Source organism: Manis javanica, chromosome 4 (genome assembly GCF_040802235.1).
Source record: "Manis javanica isolate MJ-LG chromosome 4, MJ_LKY, whole genome shotgun sequence".
NCBI lineage: Eukaryota > Metazoa > Chordata > Mammalia > Pholidota > Manidae > Manis > Manis javanica.
The window spans coordinates 88453372-88480668 of NC_133159.1; the positions used below are offsets into that span (position 1 = coordinate 88453372).

At 30.9% G+C, this 27297-nt stretch overlaps 1 protein-coding gene across 3 annotated transcripts in view; it reads right to left on the reverse strand.

Annotated features, from left to right (window-relative positions):
- Positions 1 to 27297, reverse strand: part of COL11A1 (collagen type XI alpha 1 chain) — a 214931-nt gene that overhangs the window by 118000 nt on the left and 69634 nt on the right. For 2 of the 3 annotated variants that reach the window (XR_012130262.1, XM_036996454.2), the window contains exons 5-20: positions 23103 to 23231; positions 17325 to 17441; positions 16638 to 16730; positions 14547 to 14801; positions 13731 to 13793; positions 12563 to 12604; positions 11561 to 11623; positions 10764 to 10838; positions 10280 to 10363; positions 8127 to 8183; positions 4753 to 4806; positions 2179 to 2232; positions 2008 to 2061; positions 1781 to 1834; positions 468 to 521; positions 314 to 358 (exon numbers count right to left, since the gene is read on the reverse strand). Coding sequence is in view for 2 of the 3 variants with exons in the window: in XM_036996454.2 (XP_036852349.2) it covers positions 314 to 358; positions 468 to 521; positions 1781 to 1834; positions 2008 to 2061; positions 2179 to 2232; positions 4753 to 4806; positions 8127 to 8183; positions 10280 to 10363; positions 10764 to 10838; positions 11561 to 11623; positions 12563 to 12604; positions 13731 to 13793; positions 14547 to 14801; positions 16638 to 16730; positions 17325 to 17441; positions 23103 to 23231 (1293 nt within the window). In the remaining variant the exon portion in view is untranslated. Of the gene's footprint in view, positions 1 to 313; positions 359 to 467; positions 522 to 1780; positions 1835 to 2007; positions 2062 to 2178; positions 2233 to 4752; positions 4807 to 8126; positions 8184 to 10279; positions 10364 to 10763; positions 10839 to 11560; positions 11624 to 12562; positions 12605 to 13730; positions 13794 to 14546; positions 14802 to 16637; positions 16731 to 16917; positions 17071 to 17324; positions 17442 to 23102; positions 23232 to 27297 lie in introns of all 3 variants that reach the window. The other variant, XM_036996455.2, reaches the window with a different exon arrangement.

Genomic DNA, 27297 nt, shown 5'->3' on the forward strand with positions numbered 1-27297 from the left:
TTAGAAAAGTCAATACAGTAATTTACTATCTCTCATATTCCCTTGAGCTATTATGCCTGAGTTGACAGGCTCTATAATGTGGTAAACTGGGACTGAAATTAGGAGGCCTGCTTCTAGTCTTTTCATCTGGTTCTCTGATTAGCTAGCAATTGAGTAAACCTTCCCAATTCAGTTTTCACATAATGATTATCTGGTTAGCTTAAGTAAGACTGCAATATCACCTGAGTTTATTATTGAATTTACATGTGTCACAACAGTTACTTTACATTCAAAACAAGGTATTATTTAGAAAGAAACTCGGAAAATTGCTTACAGCTTCACCTGGAAGACCCCTTGGTCCTATTTCTCCATCTTCTCCCTGTCATTGACAGGGAAGTGCAATTAGACAATGTATCATTTCAACATGATTTTGCTCTTTCATGCTTTAATTTTAATATTGCTTAAAATAAATGAAATTAAACGTATACCCTCATTCCATCTTCTCCAGGAGGACCAGGAGGACCTTGGGGACCTCGTTCACCCTATGGAACAAATACAAATATGATTAGAGTATGAAACAAAGTGGAATGTTTAGAAGTCTATCCTACATCTGTACTACCAAATATAGCAGAACATTGGGCAGGGAAAACTTATCTTTATTTGTCCTCAGAACACTGCAGAGATAAATCACAATTTTACATTAACCAGCTTTACATATTAGCATGCTAGGAAATATGGCATCAATTGTAAATAATTGTTTTTATTATTTTTAAAATAATTTTTAAATTAGAAAAATGTTAAATAGTTTTAAATAATATAAAATAACTTTCTGACATTTCATTGTTACAAGCTAGCATTTAGAAAATTATTTCGCTGAAGATTGTTTTAAACATGAATACAACTTGGTGATTTAATATAATTAAATTTTTCTGCTTCTAAAGGAATTCATATTAAATCAGCACAACTCTAGATGACTAAAGGAATTTTGGATTCTTTAAAAACAAAAATACATTTCTCTTGACATTTGGCAGGTAGGTGTACACTAAATAGCTTGCTAGACATCTATCTGTAGGGCTCCCTTTTATTTTTCTGTCTTTTGTTTTTACCAATTTACCTGAAGATTGCCCAACATTCACTCAACTTCTATAGAAGAAAAATGGGAAGATCTAAAGCTGATCTTTTTTAAGAGGCTGCCTCTTTGCTTAATTTCCCAATAATAATGCCTACTGGATTGCTAGTCAGCATGGTGGTTTACAGCCTTAGAAAACTTTAATCTCTTACACTGGATTGCCAGCTCATAATTATCACAAACAAAAAGCTTGTGTTATCTCTATCTACTGAAACCACCTAACTTAATATAATACAGTACAGTGTCCAGTGTATTGTTATATGGTAATGACAGACTGCCTACAGATGTCTTTTTGTGATTATATTTCTACTGACAAAATGTAATAGGGAAATGAGGGCAATTATCAAAAAAATAAGAGGCAAGATTAAATCTCCACACTTGTTCTACAAATACTGTGTTTTCCACATACACATGCATAAAGATTCTGCCTCAACTAATGTCTAAATGAAGTGAGGATTTTAATGTCAAAACAATTAATGAACTTAAAGTGATATCACGTGTGTAATTCTTTAATTTTCTTCAAGTGTCTGGTAGATACAGTAATATTCTAAATGGATTCACAAATGTTTAACTTTCTTCTGATTTCCTAAAGTGTATCAATTCTAAAATATTTCATGGTATTCCTGCATTATCCCTGTATAAAGAATAAAATAATAGAACAGTGTATCTTACCCTGTGACCTTTGTCACCTGGCAGACCCGGAAGTCCATCAAATCCTCGATCCCCCTGTAAAATCATTGTCACCATCACCATCATTGTCATTCACATGCCCAGTCTAATTGTATAGTGTAATTTCAATGTGAAATATTCTTTCATAAGAAACTTTATATTAAATCATAAAATTTTCAGGGGTGAACTGACATACAAGATCTGAATATACAAATGTAGGAGCTCCTGACCTTTGCCCCGGGTTCTCCTGGCATTCCTCTTCCTCCATCAGCACCTGGGCGACCCTGACAATGCCAAGAACATGACTAAGTTAAAGCGATTCCTACCAGAACAGAGTGAAAGGAACCAATATAATGATGATTTCTGATGCCTTCAAAATACACAATGAAAAACAACCATACCCTTTTTCCAGCTTTTCCTGTTGGGCCAGGAGGACCTTGGACACCACGAGGGCCCTATATCAAAACATAATTGACTCATTTTATAGATCTTGAACAATAAACTCATCACACTGAGAGAGATGGTTTTAGAAATTTATATCCTCTTAGCTTTACCTTGTTAACTTTAACACAAGAGAATTATTTATGTAAAAGTCCAGATAAGACAGAAGACAAAAGAACCAGTTTTTCTAAAAGGCTTCTTGCAAGAGTTATATTATTTCATTAAGTTTTTGTGACATGTGATTACATTTAAACAACAGGAATGCAAAATGTTATTTTAAACTTTAAACAAGTCCTCAATTACTCATTTTATTCTCAAAACCTTGGGGTTTTACATTTTCCTTAACTGAAAACACTCTTAACCATCCCTTTCATTCCTACTCTCTTTCCTGTTCCTTTCTTTCACCTTTCCCTTTTTTTTGAGACTGTTTCAGAGATCCTCTCCTAGATGTTTATTCTTTTATTGCATTTATCACACTGGATTACAATTGCCTTTTTTCACAGTTCAATCTCCTATTAAATTGCAAACTGTTGCAATTTTAGAATAAATCTGTCTTTTTCTCCATTATCCTGATACGACTTAGCAGTGACTAGAATATGTTTCTTTCAGTAATCTATAAAATATTGGAGGATAAACTGGCAATTCCTGATGTGAATTACTGCCGGGCACCACTGCATGTAACAATAAAGATTAAAGAGTCGCGATATGTTTCCCTGTGGAAGTAGTACCATATAATGTTTTATATGTATTTATATATATATATATGTGGGGGCTGATATGTGCTTTTTAAAATAAAATTACACAGCTGATTAATAAATCAAATGTAGTTACAGTGTAAATGCTATACAGGTCTTTATATTTAATTAACTATACCTACTTTTAGTTAATTTAAACTGGTATGCATATAATGAGTGTGGTAGAAAATGTAACACACATTTGAAATTACAAATAATTTTCATGATCATTGTAAAATGCTGATTACAGAAATATGAAATTAAGGCTATCTAATAATTAGAGGTTAAGAGAATATACTTTAAACAAATACATTGAGGAGAATCTACCTTATATCCCAACTGGAAGGCAAGGGGCAATAATAATAGGACAAATCTTAGCTTTTGATGAAAATGATCCTTCATTTGATAGTGCCATCTCTTTGGACTCAAGGAGTCAAAGAAAATTGCAAAATCCACAAAATCTATGGCAGCATGTTTTCAGATGCAACTATTTTGTAAAGAGGATACTTTGATCAAAAAGTTCATAAACTTTTCAAAGGATTAAACTCTCCAGATTTTCATGTAATATCATTTCATTATTTTTATGCAATTCTCAGCCAAGCTGCAAATTCTTTCTATCCCTTTACGAAAGTATAAACCAAGCATGAGAAATAAGGTCACCATGTTGTGAATCACTCAAATATCTTTCCCAGTTTTTTTGGATTTTTTCTCATTTCACAATAAATTGTGGTGCATCCACAGAAGGGAATACTACTCAACACAAAAAAGGAATGAACTATTGATGCATTCATCAACCATAACAAATCTAAAAGGCATTATGCTAAGTGAAAGAAGCCAAAGGTCAAAGTCTCAAAAGGTTACATAATACATGATTTCATTTATGTGGATTCTTGAAAAAGATAAAACTCCAGTGATAGAATAGATCAGTGGTTGTCAGGTATTTAGGGATCGGGAGAAGATGTCACTATAAAGTGTCAGCACCAAGAAAGTGGGGTCTGTGCTGATGATAGCGATGGTGGTTACAAGAATATATGTAGGCGCTGAAATTCAATTTTACATTATTATATTTTAAAAATAATATTAACTTAAAAAGGAAAAAAAAGTTAATGGATGGCCTCTTGAGAGCTCCTACAGCCCGTTCTGAATTTTTATTTATTGAGTATATCAAGAAGCACTTTCATTTAAAAATGAATACATTTAAAGAATTATCTTTCATTTTTCAATTTTCTAAAATAAGTATATTTCATAATGTGATTATATTGAATGTCTCTACTTGATATGATTAATGAGGAAATAATACTTTTACTTTGGCACCATGCAAATATAACCTAAGATCTTTTTAAAAATTTCAACTGACATGCTCTCAATTTCTCTAATTTCCTCAGCTCTACAAAAGGTTTGAAGTCAGATTATTTTAAGTATGTTAAATATCTTTTCTGAGAGAATATATCAGTTTTCCTCTCCACAGAAAACTTCAAGGGTTTGAGACAAGGCCACTAGAAATACAACTGTAACAGTTCTGCTCTGCTCTGTACAACCTCAAGCCAATTTAATATTCTGAAGGGCCATTGCTATCAAGTCTTCTTATGTTCTAGCTTATTATCTTCTTTTACTATTGTTTAAATTAATCAAGTTATTGGCTGTCAACTGGCTATGAGGAGGGGTTTTTCAATTGAAGGAGGTAATGTGAGCTAGGCAATTTAAGTAATTTCTTTATCCATAAAACAGATGGCAGATACTTGAAGTACCCGACTAGATAAAATAAAGTAAAAAATAAAATAAGTGAAATCAATTTTTTACCTGAGGACCTGGATCACCACTCTCACCTTTGGCTCCAGATGAACCAGGCCCCCCCTGTAGAAAAAATGTGAGTATATAATCATACATTTAGTAATTTTCTAGCCATTTTTATCTACCATTTTTACAGAAATAAATAAACATATTTCAAAATCTGTTTAATCAAATCAGTATGATTTTAATACAATAAATTTATCAAGTCCCTTAACGAACTATATATCTTTTCAGACTTTGATTGTATTCCAGTGTTTGAGGTATATTTGAGAGTTTGTATTTTATGCATACCTACACAGAAGCCAATTTCATGAAATCATATTGAAATTTTCTATAATGTGCGAGTCATCAGAGCACTTCTGATGATACACAAGGAATTTTTAATCATTACACTGTGCTGTAGTATTAGAGGCAACACACTTCTACTGAATCAGGTATATACTGAATCTATTTATACATGAAGGACTCGGCAAAATGTTACTGCTTTGTACTCAGAAATGTCTTAGACACTGAATTCTATAGCAATAGAATGTCAAGAACAGATGTTATTACTATCATTATTGGTCTGTTTATTTCTCATGAAGAATAAGTCCTTATGACAAAGGCCTCTTACAAACATTTACATAATCAAAAAGTGCAACAAAAACCTGCCACATTAACTAGAAAAAATATAAAACCACTTTATAGATGTTTTGTGAATTTTAAAAATAAATACTAAGCTTTTCAGCCCTCTAAAAGGCCTTAGAACATTAAAACTGAACATGCTGGTAATAGTTACTTCATGCCAAAGAGATATACTTGGTATGTTTAAGAAGTTTCTGATTTATTTAAGTCAATATATATGAAATTAAATGGTGTGCTGAATCAAAATACAAAAAGATTAAAATTATGCTAAGTCTGAAAGTGTTAGGTATCTAGAGCCTCCTGGTGGCTGCAAAATACAATAACCATTAATATGACTCCCAAGAAATACGGCAAGTCAAGCAACATGAATATTCTAGTCTTGAAAATTACAAAAATGATGACTTTCAAACTTCTAATTAAGAATATTGCAACTAAATTTCTTCAAGAGAAAAATGGGCTCTACATTAAATCAGATTATTAATCATTGAATTGAAAGCAATTATAGGACAATTTGTTTTTAATTAATTTACTACACTATATGTATCTCCTCTGGAGGTAAACATTACCTACTCAACAGATTATAATCACTTCACCCAAACACTATTCTAAAATGTGTCATGAATAATTAAAGTAAGAGAATAAGAATAAAAACACATTTTTACATTCCCTGCAAATTTTATAATATATACCTCCATTTGTCTATAAATGCAATTGGAAAAATCAATTGAATAAAGGAATTTTTTGTTTGAGGAATGTACATGTGTATGTCAGAATACTGATGTAGACTTTGTTTCTTTTTTAATTTTCATGTATAAGATACTTGTAGACTCTCAAAGTAACATATTTGAAAGCCTGTAATATTTGATGTTTTAGAGCAAAGGATGGGATATGGTAAAAATAAACTATGATTTTTTTCTCCCACATATATTCCTTTCATATATGAAGAAGCTAAAACTTCCCACAACAGACTTAAGTAATAAAAGTAATTAATCTGGATATGACACTGAGCATGTGCACATGACTGTCAATGTTTTCTCTTTGCCAGAATTGCTGAGAATAACTGACCCTTAATGATGGTTTGGTGTAAACAGGACCTGCTGATATACTTTCATTGATTGTGCTCATCAATGCCCTAACCTCTACAGATCCACTAGGCTTGCGTTAGTCAGGATGATAACCAGGCAAATTAATTTGGAAAATATAGTTTTACAGTTATTAAACTGATATCTTAAAATTAAGTAATATGACTGTTTCCAAACATGCTTCACCATAAGAAATCAGCCTGGTGCCCTCATCTAAAATATAGTTTTCCAGTTTCAACTCTGAACTAACATCATCAGAGTCCCAAATTCAGGGCCTGAGAATTTCAATTTTTTAAAAAATATACAGGTAATTCTTCTGCCCCCAAATCTGTAAAACACTATCCTGCTGCTGACTTTCTTTCACCATGTAAATTTGAGTTGTCCCTAACAAGCAATTAAATATTAACTCTGTTTCTCCCTTTGTTAAATGACATAGAATCTTCCATGTTCCTTACTATATTTTGAAATGTTGAACAATAAAAAAATGATAAATGCTTAATAATGCATTTATGAATATTTATTGTTTAAATTCTGTGGAACATATTGCCAGAACATGTATTCCACATGAGGTCATATGTTTAAGTGTACAGCCCTTTAAAATATAGAGAATGTTATGAAAGGTCAAGATTAAGTCAAGAAAAGTATAAATTTATGTAAAACTACATAAACTCTTGGATAAAATATATGAATAACACTCTCATCCTAATATAATCAGTAAAACAGATTAAATAATTAGAAAAGTATTTACTTGACTCAAATTTGAATAGTTTTGCTATAAGTATCTCTTGGTAAATCAAAGATAAGATTTTAATATTCATAGTAATAATTCCTACAAATACCATGTAATTCAGTGAAACATTGAAAGCATATATTGTCATGTGAAAGCATAGTAAACTAGGTTTTCTATTGAAAAATACAATAGAAAGTATTCATTCTATTAATTTTAAAATGAACAAGAACCCAGGTTGTAATCCTACAGCATTCTTTCTTCTTATGAAAAAAATACGGTTTAAAAGGAATCTATGTGGGGGTTCTTTGTGTGTGTGATTGTTACATTGCTTAACCTCTGGTAAGTTTCAAAATATTTGAAGATATTTAGAAAAAACTATTAGGAATGTATCAGCTCACAAGCAAGCTTGTATGAAAAAATAAAACACCATTATTGTCCAAGAGTCTCTAAAAGATTAACTAGTTTTTCTAATATCTGAAGCACTTTGTGGAATGCTGGAGGCAACCTGAAGTTTAAACCAAGTATCCTGCTTCTGCTTCTAACATTAGTGAAAATTTTCATTGACCTCAGATAGTTTTGCCCTCTCAAAAAAAAAAAAAATTCAACATAAAATTGTCTCAGGAATTTAATGCAGCATCTGAATTTTAGCAACTCTAAATACTATGCAAACAAATTACATTGTTCGAGAAATTAATAGTTGGATATGTGACTTTTAATTATACTTTCATTGTATTTATTTGATTTGAAAACTTTTCATTGAAACCTTTTCATCAAAATTTACTGAGGATTGAATTAAATAGATTTTTTAAGTGGAAATAAAGCCAAATGTATGTAGTATACATACCCTATTTTCCTCAGTCAGAAATATAAACGATGCCTGGCCAAAGCTGCACAAGGGACTACTAACATGGGAATTTTAACATACATGATTTTATTTAGTAACCTACCACAGGACCCGGTCTTCCAGTTAGACCCATTGGGCCAGGTGGGCCTCTCAGAGCAATCTATAAAAAAAAATATCAAACTCAAGACCGTTCTCCAGGATGAGCATATTAAACTACAGCATTCATCGCACAAACTACCCTTCAATAACAGACGATCAGCACAGGTTTACTACCTACATTCTAGAAATACTGCCTGATTCCTGAAGAATTGCAAGTCTCTAGAGTGATAAATAACCTAAATAAGCAACAGACATTTTTAAACCATCATAACTTATATATAATCTTTTACCATATATTATTATGATTCATTCAATGATCATATTTAACATATATTTTAGAATACGAAATCTAACATCTGATTTTTTTCTCTGAAGTGTACTTCAGAATAATGTGTAGATTTCTCTTAAACATGTAGATACAATTCTCATTGAAAATATTTTTAGAGGTGTACAATCAATAACATTTTCTGGCAATATTTTAGAAAAAAACTATGATGATTAAAGCTGGATAGCAAAAATTGATCAGAAAGTGTTATGAAATACATTTATTTTAACAAATATCATTAACGTTATAGAGAAAAAAACATTTAATTTGTATAATCATAGACATAATATACTGAATACATGCACTATTGATATTGAATATTAGAAATGTGAAATTAGCATACTTGAAGAGTTGGAAGAAGTAGAGTACAAAGGATAAATATTTGATAGATGTTAAATTAGTATAGTGTGCTATTTTTTAATATTAGTGATTCCAAAACATGAATACTTAAAAAGATTATAAAAACAGGTATCAAAATAATACTGTAATAGAAGTAAATATGCAAAATCATGTTAGAAAAGTACAAGACATGAAAACAGTAGGATCTCCAAAGTTCCACTACTGACTCACCATGAGATTTTTGATAATACACTTCTTAATCCTTGAGATTAAATATCTGAAAAATTGGAATTATAATGCTTGCTACCTATTTCCAAGTAGGGTAAAAGGACTAATAAAGTGAGGAATTTAATGGCTTCATAAAATATTTAAGCTCAAATAATTACCTTAAATTTATTCCAAATAATACATAATTACAGTAATTGTTAGTAAATTATTCTAAATGTTTTAGATTATGCCAAGGTCTAATAAACAAATATTTAAAATTTTCATTGTCTTTATACATGATATAACCAAATAATAGCATCTTTTAAAATCAATAGACTTAGTAAATACAAACTGAGAGTGAATTTTAACCTTCACTTATGTTTTCAGATAGTTTATACACCCATAAATGTATGATGATAAATACATTACCACAGAAATGACTTACAGCACTCAGAAAATGGGGTTCCATATTTATATCAAATGTAAGCCCTTTATTTCCTCTTTCCTTATAAAAACCCCCTATATTGTGAATGAGTGTATTATACGACTTTAAATTCTGGGTCCATTCTTTTGATTTAATTATATATATTAATCACAATAAATTTAATTTTAAAAATAGATAATTATATGTGTTAGAAGTATACAGGTATACTTAGAAAGCTTTCAGCTGACAAAGGGTTATAAGCTAAGTGGATTTTGAAAAAGTAGATTATAATAGTTAACACTTAGAATATATATTTAAAGGCTTCTTTCCTATACAAAAATTCCTAAGAAGTTTATTTTTTGGATTATTTGGGTTACCTGAATAATCTAGGAGATTAGGAGGAAAAAAAGTTTATTTTTGTCTTATTTTCTTTATTCATTGATTACTGATTTATGCTTTAGCAGGAAAAAAGTATCTCCATAGTTTTCTCCATAACATTCTAAGGCTTTTTTCTCATTTTAATGCAAACATGGTGAGTGCTAGGAATAAATCCATCAGTCTATGAAAAAAAATTAGCAATTTTATGTTATGGTTTATGTGTTATTGCCAGAATTACACAAGACAATACCACAAGTATCAGTCATTTAACTTTAATATTCAATTAAAGAAAATATTCCTACTGCAAAAGTGGATATAATTTTAGTACTTTTTCCCATCTAAACTTAGTACACTATTCAGAAATACTTTGTTCATAATGATAGCACAATCCAGACACACACACACACAAACACACATGAATGTGTTCACACACATCATTTGACACAGAATTAGGTAATGGGAACACATGTTTATCCTTTCTTACCCGAGCCTGCTGAAGAATTGCCTGGGCCTGAGCCTCCTGAGCAGAGACGGTTGGTCCTTTGGAACCATCGCCACCATAACGAAACTAAGAAAAAACACAAGCTCAAAATTTGCCTTTGTCAAATACATACTTTAATTACTAGATAAAAAACACTTAAAATGATGGGATTTTACAAAAGTTCATGGTTAACTCCACCACGAACCATAATATCCAGATTCTTTTCTTTTTTTAATTCTCCTGCCTATTATGGAAGTTCTCAAGACCGTGTTTTGCCATTTGTAGAAGAGGCTCTGGACTCCTTTTACAATTTTAGATTCTATAATCTCCGAATACTCTGGAATAAACCATCATGAAGTTTTTACCTGCACATACTGCTACCCATTCTATTCATTCCTTCATAAAAATTCCAAAATATCAAGTCATTCTTTATAATATTGTTATAAATGTTGTAACAGTCTTTATAACAATGAAAGAAAAAACATACCGGTAACATTAACATGGTACCAGGAGGACCAGGTAGACCATCAGCACCTGGTAATCCAGGACGCCCTGGAGGACCCTATGAAAGCAAATGAAATTGCCAAAATAAATGAATGAATAAATAAATAAATAAAAATAAAATCATCAAATTTATTAGAGATAGAATGATTTTTAAGAACTTAAGTTTACATTGACTAATTTGCATCTGTCCTCTCCTGCTTGGCTAATCTCCTTTTAGCAAACATACCTAGAGAGGTTGTATTTCATTACACTAGTTTTACACGATTTTAATAATCCACAAAGTTCTTGGCTACTTAAGGATGGAGAAAAAAGGGAAAGAGATTTTTACAAAAAGTTTGGAAAGAGTCTATTTCACTATCTGACCCAGGATATAATCTTCAAATTTGACTTCAGGCTTATTAATTCAATCTATCAGCATCCAACTAAATACCCATGAGAATTCCTGGAAAATGTCTGAATTTAAACTGAATAACTAAATCTCATGTAACAGGTTCATGTCAACAAGGGAATTGATTGCAAACAAAAGTTTTCTTACTAATTCTAATAGATAATTGCATATTCTTTTTGTTCTTCTTTTAACAACACAATTGACTATATTCCCTAATATATGCACATTGTTTACCCTCACTTTAAAAATTATAGCTTGGAAAATTAACCAAAATGTTGCACAACATTGAATTCATGGACTTCTGCCACAGTGAGAAAGATAACACCTTGAATTGTAGAAGATGTATTCATTATTTTAATTTGTTACATGTTATGAGGATTCCCTTCACTTACCCTCTCTCCAGGGTCACCAGGGGGTCCAGTGGGGCCTTGTAGACCCGGAGGACCCATAAGACCCTACAGAGAAATAAAACATGATCTGAGTCAAATTCCTGATCTCATTAGTATTCTGGCAAATTCATCCAACCAAAATCAAAGAACAGCTCGTTTATAGTTCATAAATATAAACTTGCTTCTCAAACAATTGCCCTGTTTATCTGACAAGACAGCATGTATGGACCACTTTGTAGCTAGCTCAACTCTTTCTCCATGAAGCTGCTCGCAGGGTGGAGGCAGACATCCCAAGGGAAACAGGAACGGAGAACACGCCAATTTAGTCCATGAGGTAGAAACTGGTTCCCAGTTCTTACTGAAGGAATGGTACCCTCATTCAATTAGACTTCAAGAATGCGACAGCAAAGTTGAAACATAGAAATCACTTAGCTTGGAGACATTTTTATATTTTATTTTATTGGTAAAATATTTAAAGTCATAAGTATAACAAGTTTCTTCAGATGACAAGAATTCAATAAATTTCACAAAAGACAAGATTTCATACAAGTCAGATCAGTAAAACTGCCTGAGAATAAAGACACACTGCATGGCATCAACCTTATCAGGAAACCACATGGAAGCTCCTAATCATTCCATACAGGAAGTATAGATAAGGCAGCAGGTCTGCTTAGAACTCTCACCTCCATTCATTGAGATATATTTATACCTCTTTATTCAAAATAAGGATTTTTTTTTTACTATCATAACTTTCAGGTAGAAAGTTGAAAATGAGGGTAGAAGATGCCGAGATATTTAAGCAAAGAAAATATTTAAAATAAAATTTAATTCCATTGTAATCAAAAGAATGTCATTTGGAGAGCCAAATCAGAAAGCAATTCAAGACTACCAGGTCCTGTGACAAATGTTTGCCTCTGTAATTCAATACTCAAATTAGTAGAAATCTTATATCTCATATTTTTAAAAAACAAGACAAAAATAAAAATAATCAAGACATTTACATACCGCAGGTCCTGCTGGCCCTGGTGGCCCTTCAACAAGCATACCCTGTAATATAAAAAAGACAGAGAATCATTACTAGGGAAATGTAACCCCTAACCTTCATCTAAGTGGATCTAGGAGAGCACAGCATCCTTGCATTTAAAAAAGTGAGTTCTCTATTCTTACCATATGCAACCAATTTTAAAAATGTTTGTATGGGAGAGGGAGGAAATAAAAATGACTGAAGACAGTCCCTGTCCTCAGAGCATCTTTGAACTAATTAGAAAGGAAATAAATATTCAGATAAGTACAAAAAGAATACGTTAAATGTTCTCAAGAAGGCAAAAAAGTCCATACAAAAGATTTGGGGGTAAACAGACAAGAGAATAAAAGAATATTTCAGAATAAGAATTCAGTTCTAAAAAGTTTATGATTCCACTGCTGAAAATCGTTTGGTCATTTAAGAAGTTTTGGTAAATTTTCATAGCAGAGGCAAATTCATTCTAAAATAAAACATTTTAAAAGCCTTTGGTGAGCATGTGGCATGCTTTCTCAGATTTTGGAGTAATGGAGTAGATAGCCAACAATGGCTTTACAGATGTGTCTTTTTAATCTTTATCTTCCCACTAAATTAAAAAAAATTTTTTATGTCCTTGCAATATCTGAAATTATTTCATGATATAAAATTATTTCAAGGCATCTAGTTCAACATACTACCTTTATCTCTAATATAACAATTCTTAATGTAATGTTCTGTTTGGGAAGAACAACAGTAAAATGTCTTTTCAGTAAGATTTTCTTCTTACCAATATCTTGAGTAGTAATAGTACTAATATAAATTTTAAAAATCACTTTGGAGTGAATCTCAACTATCAAACATATAAACCTTAGGTAAGTTACTTATAGTTTCAGACTCAGCTTCCTTAGCTGTACAATAAGATTTAGACAAGATACATTTTAGCTACTTTCAAATTCAAAAATTCCTTCTTTCTCTATTTTTTGGTTTATTGCAATATTTCATGCTGGAAGTGGCCTTATTAATTCACTTGTTTATGGAAAATTATAAATATTTGGACACCAGAGTTTTCACTGGTAAAACATGAACATAGATAATAATTTAAGGAGAGGATGATTTATAATATCAATTAAATATCTGTACCAACCTTTACAATCTATTTACACTGGTACTTACAGGTTCAACTACAGCTGGTTCTCCTTTCTGTCCTTTTTCTCCATATGCCCCATGGCCATTTATCTGTTGAGTGAAAAATTCAAGTAGACTGTCTTTAAGTAAATAAGACTATTTAAGTATTTTTTTAACAAGGAATTAAATCACCTGGGTTCATTTAAAACAACATATTAAAATGTCTTTAAAAATAGAAAAATATTAAAGCTTTAAATAGTGAAAAATTAAAAGCAAAGTATGATAAATATTAATACTGAATCCTGCATGATTGAACAATTTCTTCTTAAGGACATATTATAGAAAAATACAGATATAGAGACCTCAATTATTATTTCAAGACATTAAGCAAGAAGTGTCACCAAATTATATTTAATAAAATAGAAGCAAAAGATGGAGGGCTGGAGGAATGGGTGAAGGTTCAGAAGGTAAAATAATAATAATAATTAATAATAATAATAATGGTAAATATGGAACATTACTGGAAATTTTTCAAAGTAAATGCAACAAAATAGTCAGGAAACCAGAAATTAGACTTCTACCCAGAATAATAATAACTATATTTTAATCTTTTCAATGAGAAGATAATTTGGAGACATTTCTATTTATGATTATACTTTCAAACGAAGACTCCAGTAGTATGGTTGAAATACAACTGCTGGATTCCCACGAGGAGGAATCTTTCAAGGTGTCCTAGAAGTGATAAGTAATCATAAGTTCTATAAGAATGCAACCTGTATTTTAAACCTGAAAAAACATCAAGATGGACGTGAAAATACTGTAGAAAGAAGACATGCAATGACACAGGGCATAATGCTGACTTACGCTTGTTTCTGTGATATCTGTTTCTGCTGGAACACCTGGACCAAATTCTTCATTAGTGGGGCTTGTTGGTTTATCTTCATATTCTTTATAGTCATAAAAATCATATTCGCCTAAATCACCATCTACTAGAAGATCAGAGTCCCTGCCGTCTATTCCTTTGTTTTCATATAGTGTATCCTCGGAATTTTTCCTCTGGGAATCATAATCCTCTCCAGTTAGATATTCTTCAGTAAATACTTCTTCAACTGGATTTGGCTATTAATTTAAGTTGCAAGGAATTGGAGAACATGAAGTTTACTGTTAGCAAAGCAAGGTAAGCTATTGTCAATAACAGTTTGATGAATGTGACAGGAAGCGATTTGAAATGCTGCTGCACTAAGACTGTAAGACTGAAGGCTGAGAAAGACAGTCTTCCAATAGTATTGAAAGAAATATTTCTGTACATTAGTAAGTACAAGGAAATATTGCTTTCACAACACTTTTCCCAATAAACTGCAAATATGCACATGGATGCACATGTGTATTTGCTTGTTCCATTGAAAAAAAACTTGTTAGTCAATTTGATAATTATAGCTTAATATTTTAATAATAAAGTATGCATGTAGTGAAAGCTTTGCTTAATTTTTAAATCTCACAGGACATCATTTTGAAATACAATTGTTGCCAGAAACAGCATGTAAGTTTGATTCTCAGTCACAAAAATAAAATATTAATACCAATATTGAGATGTATCATCTCAATATTTATACTTAGTACCTAGTACATAGGGAAATATTATATCACCAAAGAGTTCTTTAAAGAAAATAAAATATAAATTGTAGTTCTCAAAATTAAAGACAGTGAAATAGAATACATCACTGTACAATGTCATAAAGAGTAGAGAATAAAAATATTCACTTAAAAGTAAAAATTATATCAATAATACTCCCTCAGAGACATAGAAAAAATAAGCCTAATATAATTTTTTTCTCATAAGTAATTCCTTATTAATACATAAATGTGACTTATATTTATTATGTAATTTTTCACCATTTTATGATTTGATGAGGTTCAAATCAAATTAATCTTGCTGATTTTTGAATGTCAAATAACTTGTTTACTATGACATGTGAATCTAGATAATAGAGTAATATTGAATAAATAACTAGTATTACACAAAATCAAGTGAGTGAACAATGTAGTTAAATGATTAATTTAGAAAATGTTAAGTAAAATGCAATGTCCAATAACCATAATATTAGGTAAGGAGGATATATTATCTATAAAAAAGTGCATATAATTTAGGATCACAATATTACTATGTTCATAACTCTGAACTAAAAGCTGGATGAATTTGGGTGGATAAACAAACATCTTGAACAAAGACAGCCATTGCTGAAAAATGATTAATTTGGACTAGATGAAACTTAAAATCTGTTCTCACCCTAAAATGTTATTATTCCTAAAAATGTGTTTGTATATGATTCTAATAAGTAAATTACTCAGGTATTTTTCATATCAGGTATGCCAGGCATTTAACAAAGTCAAACTGAATTTTATACAAATGTTTCATGATCAGAATGTACACATAATATAAAATTCAGGAAGACTGTTTGCATTATACTATATGTACTTAAACAGTTTCATAAAAAGAATGGAATTACTATTTTAAACATAAATTCACTAAGACTACTTTTTCATGAAATGTTTGCTGTCATAAAAATGCATGATTATTGGTCAGATGGAATAAATTGTAATTGTATCATTTGATGATACAATTTTCACATTAGAGGATTCTTCTCCTCACAGAAGGATCATGTTGTAAATACCCTTTGTCACAACATGATGAGAAGCTTGCTCAATCAAGAAACGGACAGCAGCCAATTCGCTTTAATCAATTAACGTTTGCATGAAGCAAAGTCATGCAAAACCTGAATTGAGATTGGTTTTAAATGAACTGTTTTTAGTAATAATGAACCAATGTTATTGTTTTCCTAGCTCAGTAAAAAAATGAATCATCGAAGTTTTCAGAGGTTATACATTCTTCCAGAGTGAAGTATATCAATAAATATTACACATTATGAAAAGCTGGACTGTGTCTATGAGCATTACCTCATTTGGTCCAGATGCACGCCTAGGAGCTTCTGTCTGGTAACTTTCCACTGTTCCATAGCTGTATTCTTGAAAATCTTCAACAATATTTGCCTAATGATAAATTCATAAGAAAAGCAATTAATAAAAATATGAGATAATGCCACATCTATGGAAATCATGTTTGAACTGGGTTACTGTATTAGCCAAATGAATATTGATCTAGTGGGTTAGGACAATGTCTCATCATCAGAGATCTTCCAGCTTATCCAGGAGAGATCTTGATTGCTTTTTTTGCTACCTTTACCCCTAGTTTGGCTTTTGCCGCTGCTTGATAACGTTTCTTCTTCTTGGATGCAAATTTTTCAGATTTAGGGGCTGTAAACTTTTTGGACTTTTCCTTTGAGTTAGTAGCCAGTGTCTTCATCTTCTTTTTGAAATTGGATTTCTTTTTCTGTAAAATGTGGTGAAAGATGGAATGGAAAACATAAATAAAGTGAAAAGAGAAATAAAGAGCATGGATGAAAGGAAGGCTAAGCAAAGCAAAATGGGCATCGTTCCTTCAGGACAGCCACTGTCAAATAAAAGTCACAGTTACTGGTTCTTAGAAATCAGACAAATAAAAGGCTTCTGGTAAGTTTGAGGAACACTGGACAAAGGACGACAGACAGCAGGACACCATACACAAAGGTGCTACTTTGTTTTTACCTCAGTTTGTGCTACTGTCTCCTCAGTTACAGTGGGTCTGTCTGTTACACTTTCAGCCTCTTTATATTCTGCTTCCCCATACTCATAGTCATATTCCATTATATCCTCAGGCGCATACTACATTGCAAAGGAAAAAATACCAGGCAATCTTATTAGTTGCAGGTAACACTATTAACAAAGTGGGAATCATCTTCTTAACTATTACTTAGAGTAAAGGTTAAGAAACAAGGAAATACTGTTATTTAAATGTTATTTTGTATTACAGGACATATACTGTCTTGCACAGAGCATAAAAACATAGGAGTGACAAAGCGCATTTCCTAAGAGCAGAATAGTGTTAGGATTGTGAGGACACTAAAATTTTGAGTATTAATTCAAATTTAATTATTGAATATTAATTCAAACATAGAAATTATGTATTTGGAAATAGTTAAATATTCATGTTAATTCTGACTTGTAAAAATTACTACACAATGCTCCTCTACAAGAATTTTACAGGAATTTCCATGGGTATTTTTTTTTCATTAAGCTACATGTTTAAAAATAAAAATATGGAGGATAATATTTCTAAGTATCAAAGGATGTCATATCTAGTGTGAGATAGAAATAGGAGAAAACAGAAAAGGAGTATGAGGAACATGAAATGTGTCTATATTCTATTTGGAATACTGGAACAAATGGAAAAATAAAATTTACTATTTATTCAGAAATTTCTAATTTGTTACAGCCTACTTAAGATGAAATGAGCACAGAATATTTATAAAAGGTTAAAAGATTCAAGATTAAATCTATTTATACTTAATAAGTTATTTCAGTTTTTAAAAGTACTGCTTTTTTTTTAAAAAAAGCATATCATTTAGATATCTTACCATTCAAACTGAACTTGAATTAGGTAATAGTGTTTTATACTATATTTTTCTATATTAAAAGAATTTAATTGGAAAGACTTATGTTCCTTAAAGGAAAGATGTGTAAGAACGATCATACATACTGAACGAGGAGGAAAATAATGTGTTCTCCTTCAAATCCAAATAATTGTATTTGAAGGAATAATTAATAGGGCTTCCTATAATTTTAATTTCAAGAGTTTCTTAAAACTGTATAAATATGAGAAAAAAGACATTCTGCTCTTGAATCGTTCTGAATGTTCCCACATAGTTTTAACTCAATGTGAAACTACTTTGGACATAAATCTATAGGACATAATCATATTGATCCAGAAGGATGTCTGACTAAAAGAAAAATACACTAAGAAAATATTAAGAAGCAAACTCAACAAGCTAAAACTCTAATATACATATAAGATGATATATGATAGGATATATAGCATAAATATAGATAATATTATATATAAGTATATACTTTTTTTAATGTTAAAGTCAACTTATGTGGAATTCCCTAAGTATTATATTTTATAAAATTCCAAATATATACAAATATATACCCACTGGACCTGCCAGATAAACTCTTTTAATTTCCTAGAAAAATAACTGTTGAACACATCTTCTAGAGAATTGTGATCATTGTGCCTTCTAATAAGCTCTATTACATATATGATGCAAATGAGTGCAAATTTCACAAAGATGTATAATGTGATATGTCTGTAGCTGATTCCCTGTAAATATTGTATATCTGGGCCTTAATAAAATGCCCTCACTAGAATGAAACTTTCCTAGGTGGTTCAACTGAAGGTCATACTTAAATACAAGCATAGACATGCCTTTAGAATTTTTTGATTATCAAAACTGTGGTTTGATTAAATTAATTGAAACATATTCATGATTTCATCTAACCAATAATAGTTTCATTATCAATGCATATATATTGGAAGCATTTCAACAAAGATTTATTCTAATTGAATTTGTATAGAATTTGGTGAAATAGAAAAATACATGTGTATACTACTTTGAGCATTTTTGTTTCTTCATGCTTCTGCAAAGCAAGATATAATGCCATCTATTTCTATGAAAGTCAAAGTTAGCATTATTTAATAGTATCATCAAGCAAATAAATCACTTAAATGCTAAATTTAGATGCACATGAAGAAGACATTAATGGAGACTGAATATTGTCTAGTGAATAATTTTTCTGTAGTTAGGTTCATCTGTGTTGGAATAAGAAATACTGGATTTATATCATTACTAACTGCCAGCTTGAATAAGAATATTAAAGAAAGATTTGTTAGTCTAATTTATGCTTTAGAATTTTAAAATGAGGCAGACTTTTCATAATCATGTGCATCTATAATGAATTGTAAAAACATAAAATAAAGAAAGGTATAAAGGTCTGAGATTTTTTAAATACTCAACTTAAAAGCATCTTAAATGGAGCCTAATACTCAGGCATATATATAACAAAGTAGCCAATTAACTTTACTAACTTTACATCATTTTTTTTTCTTTTAGGAGAAAACCTCTTCTAACCTCCATAATTCTCTCTTCTATTTAAATCTTCCCAAATGGACACCAACAGATTAGTGGTGGTTGTGGAATAATGGAGGAAATAACATGATTCCCTTCTTAGGCATTAAAGCACATCTTTTTCTTAGAGATATTCAGTAGTGAAAATAATCACTAGTTCTGTTCTTATTTCCCCCTTTTGGTGGTATTGAGTGTACTTAGAGCTTTGCTAGTCTACATGAAGCTTTACAGTAAGCAATGATTGCTCCCTTCTTGTTATGGAATATGTGGGTGCCTTAAAGACAGGTAAAGAGGAAACAAGCTGTACTCAATTAGATGAATGTATGAAGATGTGCAGTGATGGAATGATTTCAGCTTTGGTTTGTGAGTAGTTTAACATAAATTATAATATGTGAGGAGAGTCTCCATCTAAAAATGTCATACAGTCAGTTCTTATTTTATTAGTTAGAAAAATAGTGGCATATCTGTGTATCTATGAGAACTAGACTATATGTGATAAATACTAAGTGCAAAGAAGATTAATGTAAAAATATGAGAAGTCAGTGTTTTTTAAATTTCTTTATAAAATATTGTCTTTGCTTCATTTTCTTTTTTCTCCTTTCATCCTTTATAAAAAAGAATGCAATTTCCTACTGTATATAAGGCATTATACTCTGTGTAATATATTAAGAAAAGAAAGAACTATATAACAATTTAACGTATAATTTCTTATAAGAGAGAAAGATAAACTTAATTGATGAGAAAATCCCCAAACCATCGTAATTTTAATATTAGCTACTCTTCTATATAAATGCTATTGTGTAGGTTCAAATAGAGCTTAAGGTTTGATGATATTATCTCTATATTTAAATCTATCTGAATTATGTATGTCACTCTATGGTGATGATGCAATGTTGTGCCAAACACATAAAAAATTGAATTTTAAGAATTAATTAGAATATGTTATTTACAGAATATGAACTAGACAAAATTACAAGTTGGACAAAGCATACATTAATTTATGAAAGAAATTTGCATATTTGTTAAAGTAATTAGAATAAATATGCAATATCATAAAATCTGTTAATGGAGAATTAAGGACCATAAAGTATGGCATGTAAAGTTGATGCTTTATATTATGCTTTATGTTCTTTATTCATTGGCAAATAACATCACATTCCTGTTTTGTGTACGTAGAACATCTGTATATTTATTTTATGTATAAATTATTAAATGCATATTTATATTTAATTTTATGTATAAATTATTAAAATACATATTCATAATACATTGATGTATTAATGGCTACAGTTCAAAATTAATATAAGGACTACTTACTAATTTGGTTAACCAGTTCTTTTCATAATATAGAATGGTTATCTTATTATTAAAGTATCAATGTATAGAACTGGGAAAAATTGTGAGAGCTGATCTTCATGAAAAAACTTTTCACTCTGACACATTAAATATAGAAACTGGTAAGAAGTGTTATCAGTTCTTGCATCACCCAACTAGAGTTTCATACAGCTTTTATTATAGCAAGCAGTATGCTGTTTTACTCATCAAATGCTTCAAGTAAACACATTTTACTTTTCAACAGAAAGTTAAGTATATATTATCAATAGCTAATGTAGAAAAGGACTTTACTTTAAAATGAATTTGAGATGAAAATGGATTAAGAAGTTACTATTTTGCTTTAAGATAATCATCTTACCTGACATAATACCATTACAACATGGGAATATGTGATGACAGGTGATACACCTCAAGGTGATATATTAAGAATACATACCTTTATTATTCCAAAATCAGAGCCATATCTGTTGCTAAAAACAATAAGACTTATCTTTCTTAAAACAGGAGCAAAATAATCTCATCAATCTTGAACATGTATCCTACTAAATGTTATAAATTTTAATACTGAATCATCATATAATCTCGAAAATATAAAGCCATTCAAACTAATGGGTATGTTACCTATGCTCTTAGAATTCAAGAAAACTTTTAATAAATCATGAGGAAATAAAAAGAATGAAGTGCTTGAGAATGTAAACCAAACAAAAACAAATATCCAAGTAATTTTTCTTTTCTCTCATATTTCCTTTCCTGTCACTTAATACTTTATCCTGTTTTAAAAAAAAACAGTAATTGTAAGTCATGAGAAAGAGCATGCAACAGAATTCACTATTATACCTTGAAAAGAAAGTAATGCCATCATATATATTTCAGCATTTAAACGTTAAATAAAAATTGAATTCATATGCAGAAATAATGATAAATTAAAATTAAAAGGCAAGATCTTAACCTGTTCTAAATAATAAAGCTCCAAAGGTAGAGCCTAATATGCAGTTAGGAGGTAAGAAGAATGTTACTTGAGTTATTTTCAAACTTAAGGACAGTCCTGATGTTTTCAAACTTCTACTCATCCTTCTAAACTTTAGCAATCTTCACCTTGAGAAAAAAAAAATCTCTAAATACATAGTTTTGCTCTCAACTCAAGACTAAATTCCTTCCAGCTTGTTTGCTTTTTAATTTCTGTAAAATCCACTTCAAAGGATTTTACCTAAAAATCTGGATGAAGGGTACCTGTATTATGCTGTTTTATTCTTTGGGATATTCAAGTCTGACAAAATTCCTATGGGTACACTAATTTAGATGTACGTAGAATTGGCTTGAAAGAAGAATAGAGTCAACTCATTATGGTGAATTTTCTTGAAAGAATAGCCTGGAAGAATGGTTTCATATCTGAATTCCAAATTAAGTGGCATAACATCAATCAAACTATATGAATAGTTTTAGTTACTGCAATCAGGTTACACTGCTTTTCATTTCGCTGCTTTTTATGTCAAATTTATGTGAGCAAATGAAAAAATATATATATATATATCAATGTAGCATAGCCTTAAAGAAATAGAAAAAGAAATATGTTTAAATATTCAATACAACCTGAAAAGTTTAAGACAGCTCTAATGTCATTTTCCCATCTGCATGAACTGCCAAAGGTCTGGGGGAATGTCAAGTACACTGGAAGAGAGGCCACCTTTATCTCCAGACTATGTTAATTTTTTTAATGCTAAGGGCAGAAATGTGGCTTTTATAAATTAGCTTATTCTCACTTCCCCCAAAATAAAATATGCTCATATACATAGTATGCATGTTAGGTATCTCTAATTTAAAAAATTTTTAACTAACGAAATACATAAATAAAAAGAAAAATACACTAAACATTTTCAAATCACTTCCTCTTAGAAACAGACACTATAAAATACAATGTATAGTTTGATTAAAATTGAGTAATTAGAGAGGTAACCCATAGAAGTACAATACTATGTCCGTCCCACTGAAATGAGCAAATCTGCTCTGATCTCATGGTCCTCACCTCATCAATCTGAGGTTCCTGAGCCTGAGCGGCTTTGGGTGCTGCAGAATCACAGTCGGGGCTGTAATGTTCACAGTAGTCATATGCTGCTTTGGGGTCACCTGTGATCAACAACTGCTGGATGTCCCCCTGCCAAGAAATGGACCTGGATGTAGTTGGTGTACTCAAATACATATATATCTACCATACGATTTACTCAAGGTAATGTGTAGGTCATTTTTAAATATCTTAAGAAGAAAAATCGCTTACATTTCAATGTTAAAAATAGTCATATAGGATTGAGAAATTCACACTTGTTACACCTGTTTTACAAATTAGCTCTTAATACTAAGCTGTTATTCTGTGCTCCAGAAAATCTATACTATATGCATCGAAAATCTATACTATATGCATCCATCCATTCATTAAAAATTGATTTTATTGCCTTCACTGTTTACTCTGTATGGAATAAGACTAATAAAATGTATGTAATAAACTGATGAAAATTAAATAAAATATTAAAACTGTAAATATATAAAGACGTAATGCATTTCTAACATTAAATAACTAAAGGTGTCAGTTAAATTAAGCTTAAATATTACTGGTAGGCAAATTCATATGAGACTTTTTTAAAGAAAATTTAGATTTAACTCTTCTATTCTGTTACAGGAATGAATAGCAAAAGAAACTCCTGCTGACAAAGATGAATGAGAAATGAAGAGACCAGAAAAACCCAAATTATGAAAAAACCATGAGTTTGCTATATTCTTATTAAGAAAAGAAAGCATCTAAGCATATATTAAAACTCAATTATTTAGAAATCTGTATAATTGCAATAAAAAATAAATATTAGAAATAATTAATAGGGCTTCCTATAATTTTAATTTCAAGAGTTTCTTGAAACTGTAAATATGAGAAAAAATAAGATATTCTGCTCTTGAATCATTCTGAATGTTTCCACATAGGTTTAACTCAATGTGAAACTACTTTGGACATAAATCTATAGGACATAATCATATTGATCCAGAAGAATGTCTGAGGTAATATCCATTTGAGTTGGTGATTCAGGTCCCTGTAAATTTTATCATATGAAACTGGTTCACAGAAAAGCTCCTGACTCCATTTTGAATAATTTCAGTTTTGGCAGTTTTCTCTGCATCTCATTAACAAAGGTTATCTAGGGCCTGATGAAAATATGGAAATTAAATTGTAAAAGTCCCTAATATTGAGTACTAAGAAAAAGTTCATGGCACTTTAATTTTACAACAGTCATTTACTCATCAACAAATGTTGATTGAGAAGTATTATACACAAGACATTAAACATGGTACCAGTGAAGGTGGAGAAACAAACGATGTGATCCTTGCCCTTTGGAGAGTGCTATTAGTGGTTAAGATGTAAAACTATAATTAAATGGAGAATAGCATTCATAACTTAGAAAAGATATAGCAAAGTGTTGTGAAAGTGCCAAGAAAGGAGTATAAATTAATTCTAACAGGTAATTCTTTATTAAATACTATGGTTATTACCTGGTGTGGTAGTTATTTTTATTTGCATTGTTCTTTCATCTATTTATTTTAAAAAAGCACTTTGTATTCTTACTCTTAAAATTGGTGTTAATTCTTATGAATCATAAATCAATTTTACATTCCTATACTTCTCCTTTTAAAAGATAACAGCTTTATTGGTATATAATTTACCTATAAAATTTATTCTTTTAAAGTGTACAATTCAGTGTTTTTTAGTTCATTCAAAGAGTTGTCCAACTATCAGGACTATCTAATTTCAGTAAATTTCATCACCCCAGAAAGAAACACTATTATCATTGGCAGTTACTCCCTGTCTCTCCCTTTCCCTGAGCTCCTGGTAACCACTGTACATTTCACATAAATGGAATCACATAACATGAGGCCTTCTGTTGAATTAAAAAGGACTAGTTTCTTACATTTATCATGTTTCCAAAATTTAACTACGTTGTAACATGTCAGTACTTCATTCCTCTTTTGAAATAACAATCCATTATATGGACATACTACATTTTTTGTCTATTCATCAGTTACTGGAGTTTTGAGTTATCTCTACGTAGCTATTTGTTTTTTATATATATTAAGCCTTTTTGTTACAGTATTCCTCCATTTCTTCTTCTGTGTTAAACAGATACTTATGAGTAAATAATTTTAATTCTTTCATTTCTTTTACTATTTTTAGAGGTTTCTATGTGTGCGTTCATTCCTTCGGATTACAATTATCATCTTAATTTACAACATTTTTCAGATTAATATCAACTTAATATCAGTATTATACAAAAATTTGTTCCTATATTGCTCTATTCTGTCCCCCTATTTTGTACTATTATTTTGTACTATATGCATATTATTATTATATAAATTAAAACTTTATAGAATATGTTTATTGTAGATAAGCAATAGTATGCATATGTAATACAAAGTAACTAAGATGCCTTTTACTTTTTTAATTTTGATAAAATGTTTTATCAGTGTCAATGTGAAAACTTTGTTCACCACAGAATGTAGTCCATCTATATGTGTTTATTTAACATTGAAAGATGGTGAACATGTTCTCAAAGTTGAAAGCCAGAATTCCCTATTGCAGTGTAGTATTATAAACTAATAAAAGTAGTATTAGAAAAGAGCTATGTTTTGTTAAATACAAAAGCAAAACTGCTACATGACACTTCTAATTTCAGGAGGCCCTGAAGGTCTTACAATTTTAGGGTAGGCTACATTTTTTCCCAAAACACATTATTTTTCTTTCTTACCCATTAGCACACATAATAATTTGTGTTAATAGCACAAATACCTTATCAATCAGATAATAATTGTTTTTCTCCTAAAACTTTTAATTGTAACTTCCACAAGAATTTAACAGCCAGATTACTCTCAAATATTTTTCCCTGAATGTTCACCAATCATTCCTCTATCCATTCAGTCAACAAATACTTATTAAGGCAAAGTAACATGCTAACACTCTGGCTAGGAGGAAGAGGATGATGAGAGAAAATCAGACCCAGATCCCACACACTGAAAACTTACAGCCTGGTAAGGGAGATTAATTATACAGAAAAGCACAGTATGCGAGAAACATGCTTCTTTAATACCTACCATATTCCATTTATGAGGAAGAAAAAAATTGGGGCAGCTGGGAGCAGAGGGAAAGGTAGGACAATTTTCATCTGGGAAAATGAGAGGAATGATCCAGCAGGGCCTGGCACAAGTGAGATAATTCATGAGAAAGTGTCTAGCTTCTCCTTGAAATATAGAGATATATGCTATTCTTTGTCTCCCTACCCCCAGTTCTAATGATTCGTATTTCTCTCTCTTACTGTGCTCAAAGAATCTGACCCTTGGAGCCTGCATCTTCGGACTGTCTTGCAAGTTCGGTTCCAGTAGACAACAGAAGTTACCACCAGCAGTTTGGGAAATGAGAAGAAAACAAGCTTGGAATAGTTGTTCCCTACAATTTCCTGGCTTGTTAAGGCCGTGTGGCACCCTCCGCTGTTCCGCAGTTCTTGGAAAGCACTTCTGCAAGGCTCCCGCTTTCAGTGAGCTTGGCGCTATTTCTGCCCGGTGCCCCTTAAGCCCCAGGAAAGGTCAGTGCTCATCACAGGCTCTAGGTCTCCTTCTATCCACCTCTGAAATTACCTGAGTAGAAATTGTTTCCTGCTGTGACCCAGAGTGAACTCACAGAGAATGTGCAAAAAGACTGCATACCTGAAGGCCTTAAAAAAGCAGCTGGCATTTTCCTTTCATGTGCTAAGTTTAAAGATTCAAATAATCAATGCTTGTCTAGGCTTTCCAGGAAACTACACTGTCTCTACTAGAAGACAAAAGGCACACGGTATATATAGTGTCGACTACTCTGCTTCATCAGCCAATTGCTATTGCTCAGTTAAATTCCTGGAAATATAAACTTCATGAGATTAAGGACTTGTCTGTTTTGTTCTGCAAGGTTTACACTTTTGTGGAATAGGGCACAAGTATGAGTATGCAGTAAGTTTCAATAAGTGGATCTCCAGGCAATTAACTTATTCACCATTAAAAGACTCAATTTCAACACCTGAAAATTAAGAATACTATTAGCACATATTTAAAAGTTAGTATGTACTTAAGCAGTTTTTAAGGTGTAACAAGTATACAAATATAAGGCATAATTATTATAGTACTTGAGGAAATTAAAGTAGAACACACCTTTGAAT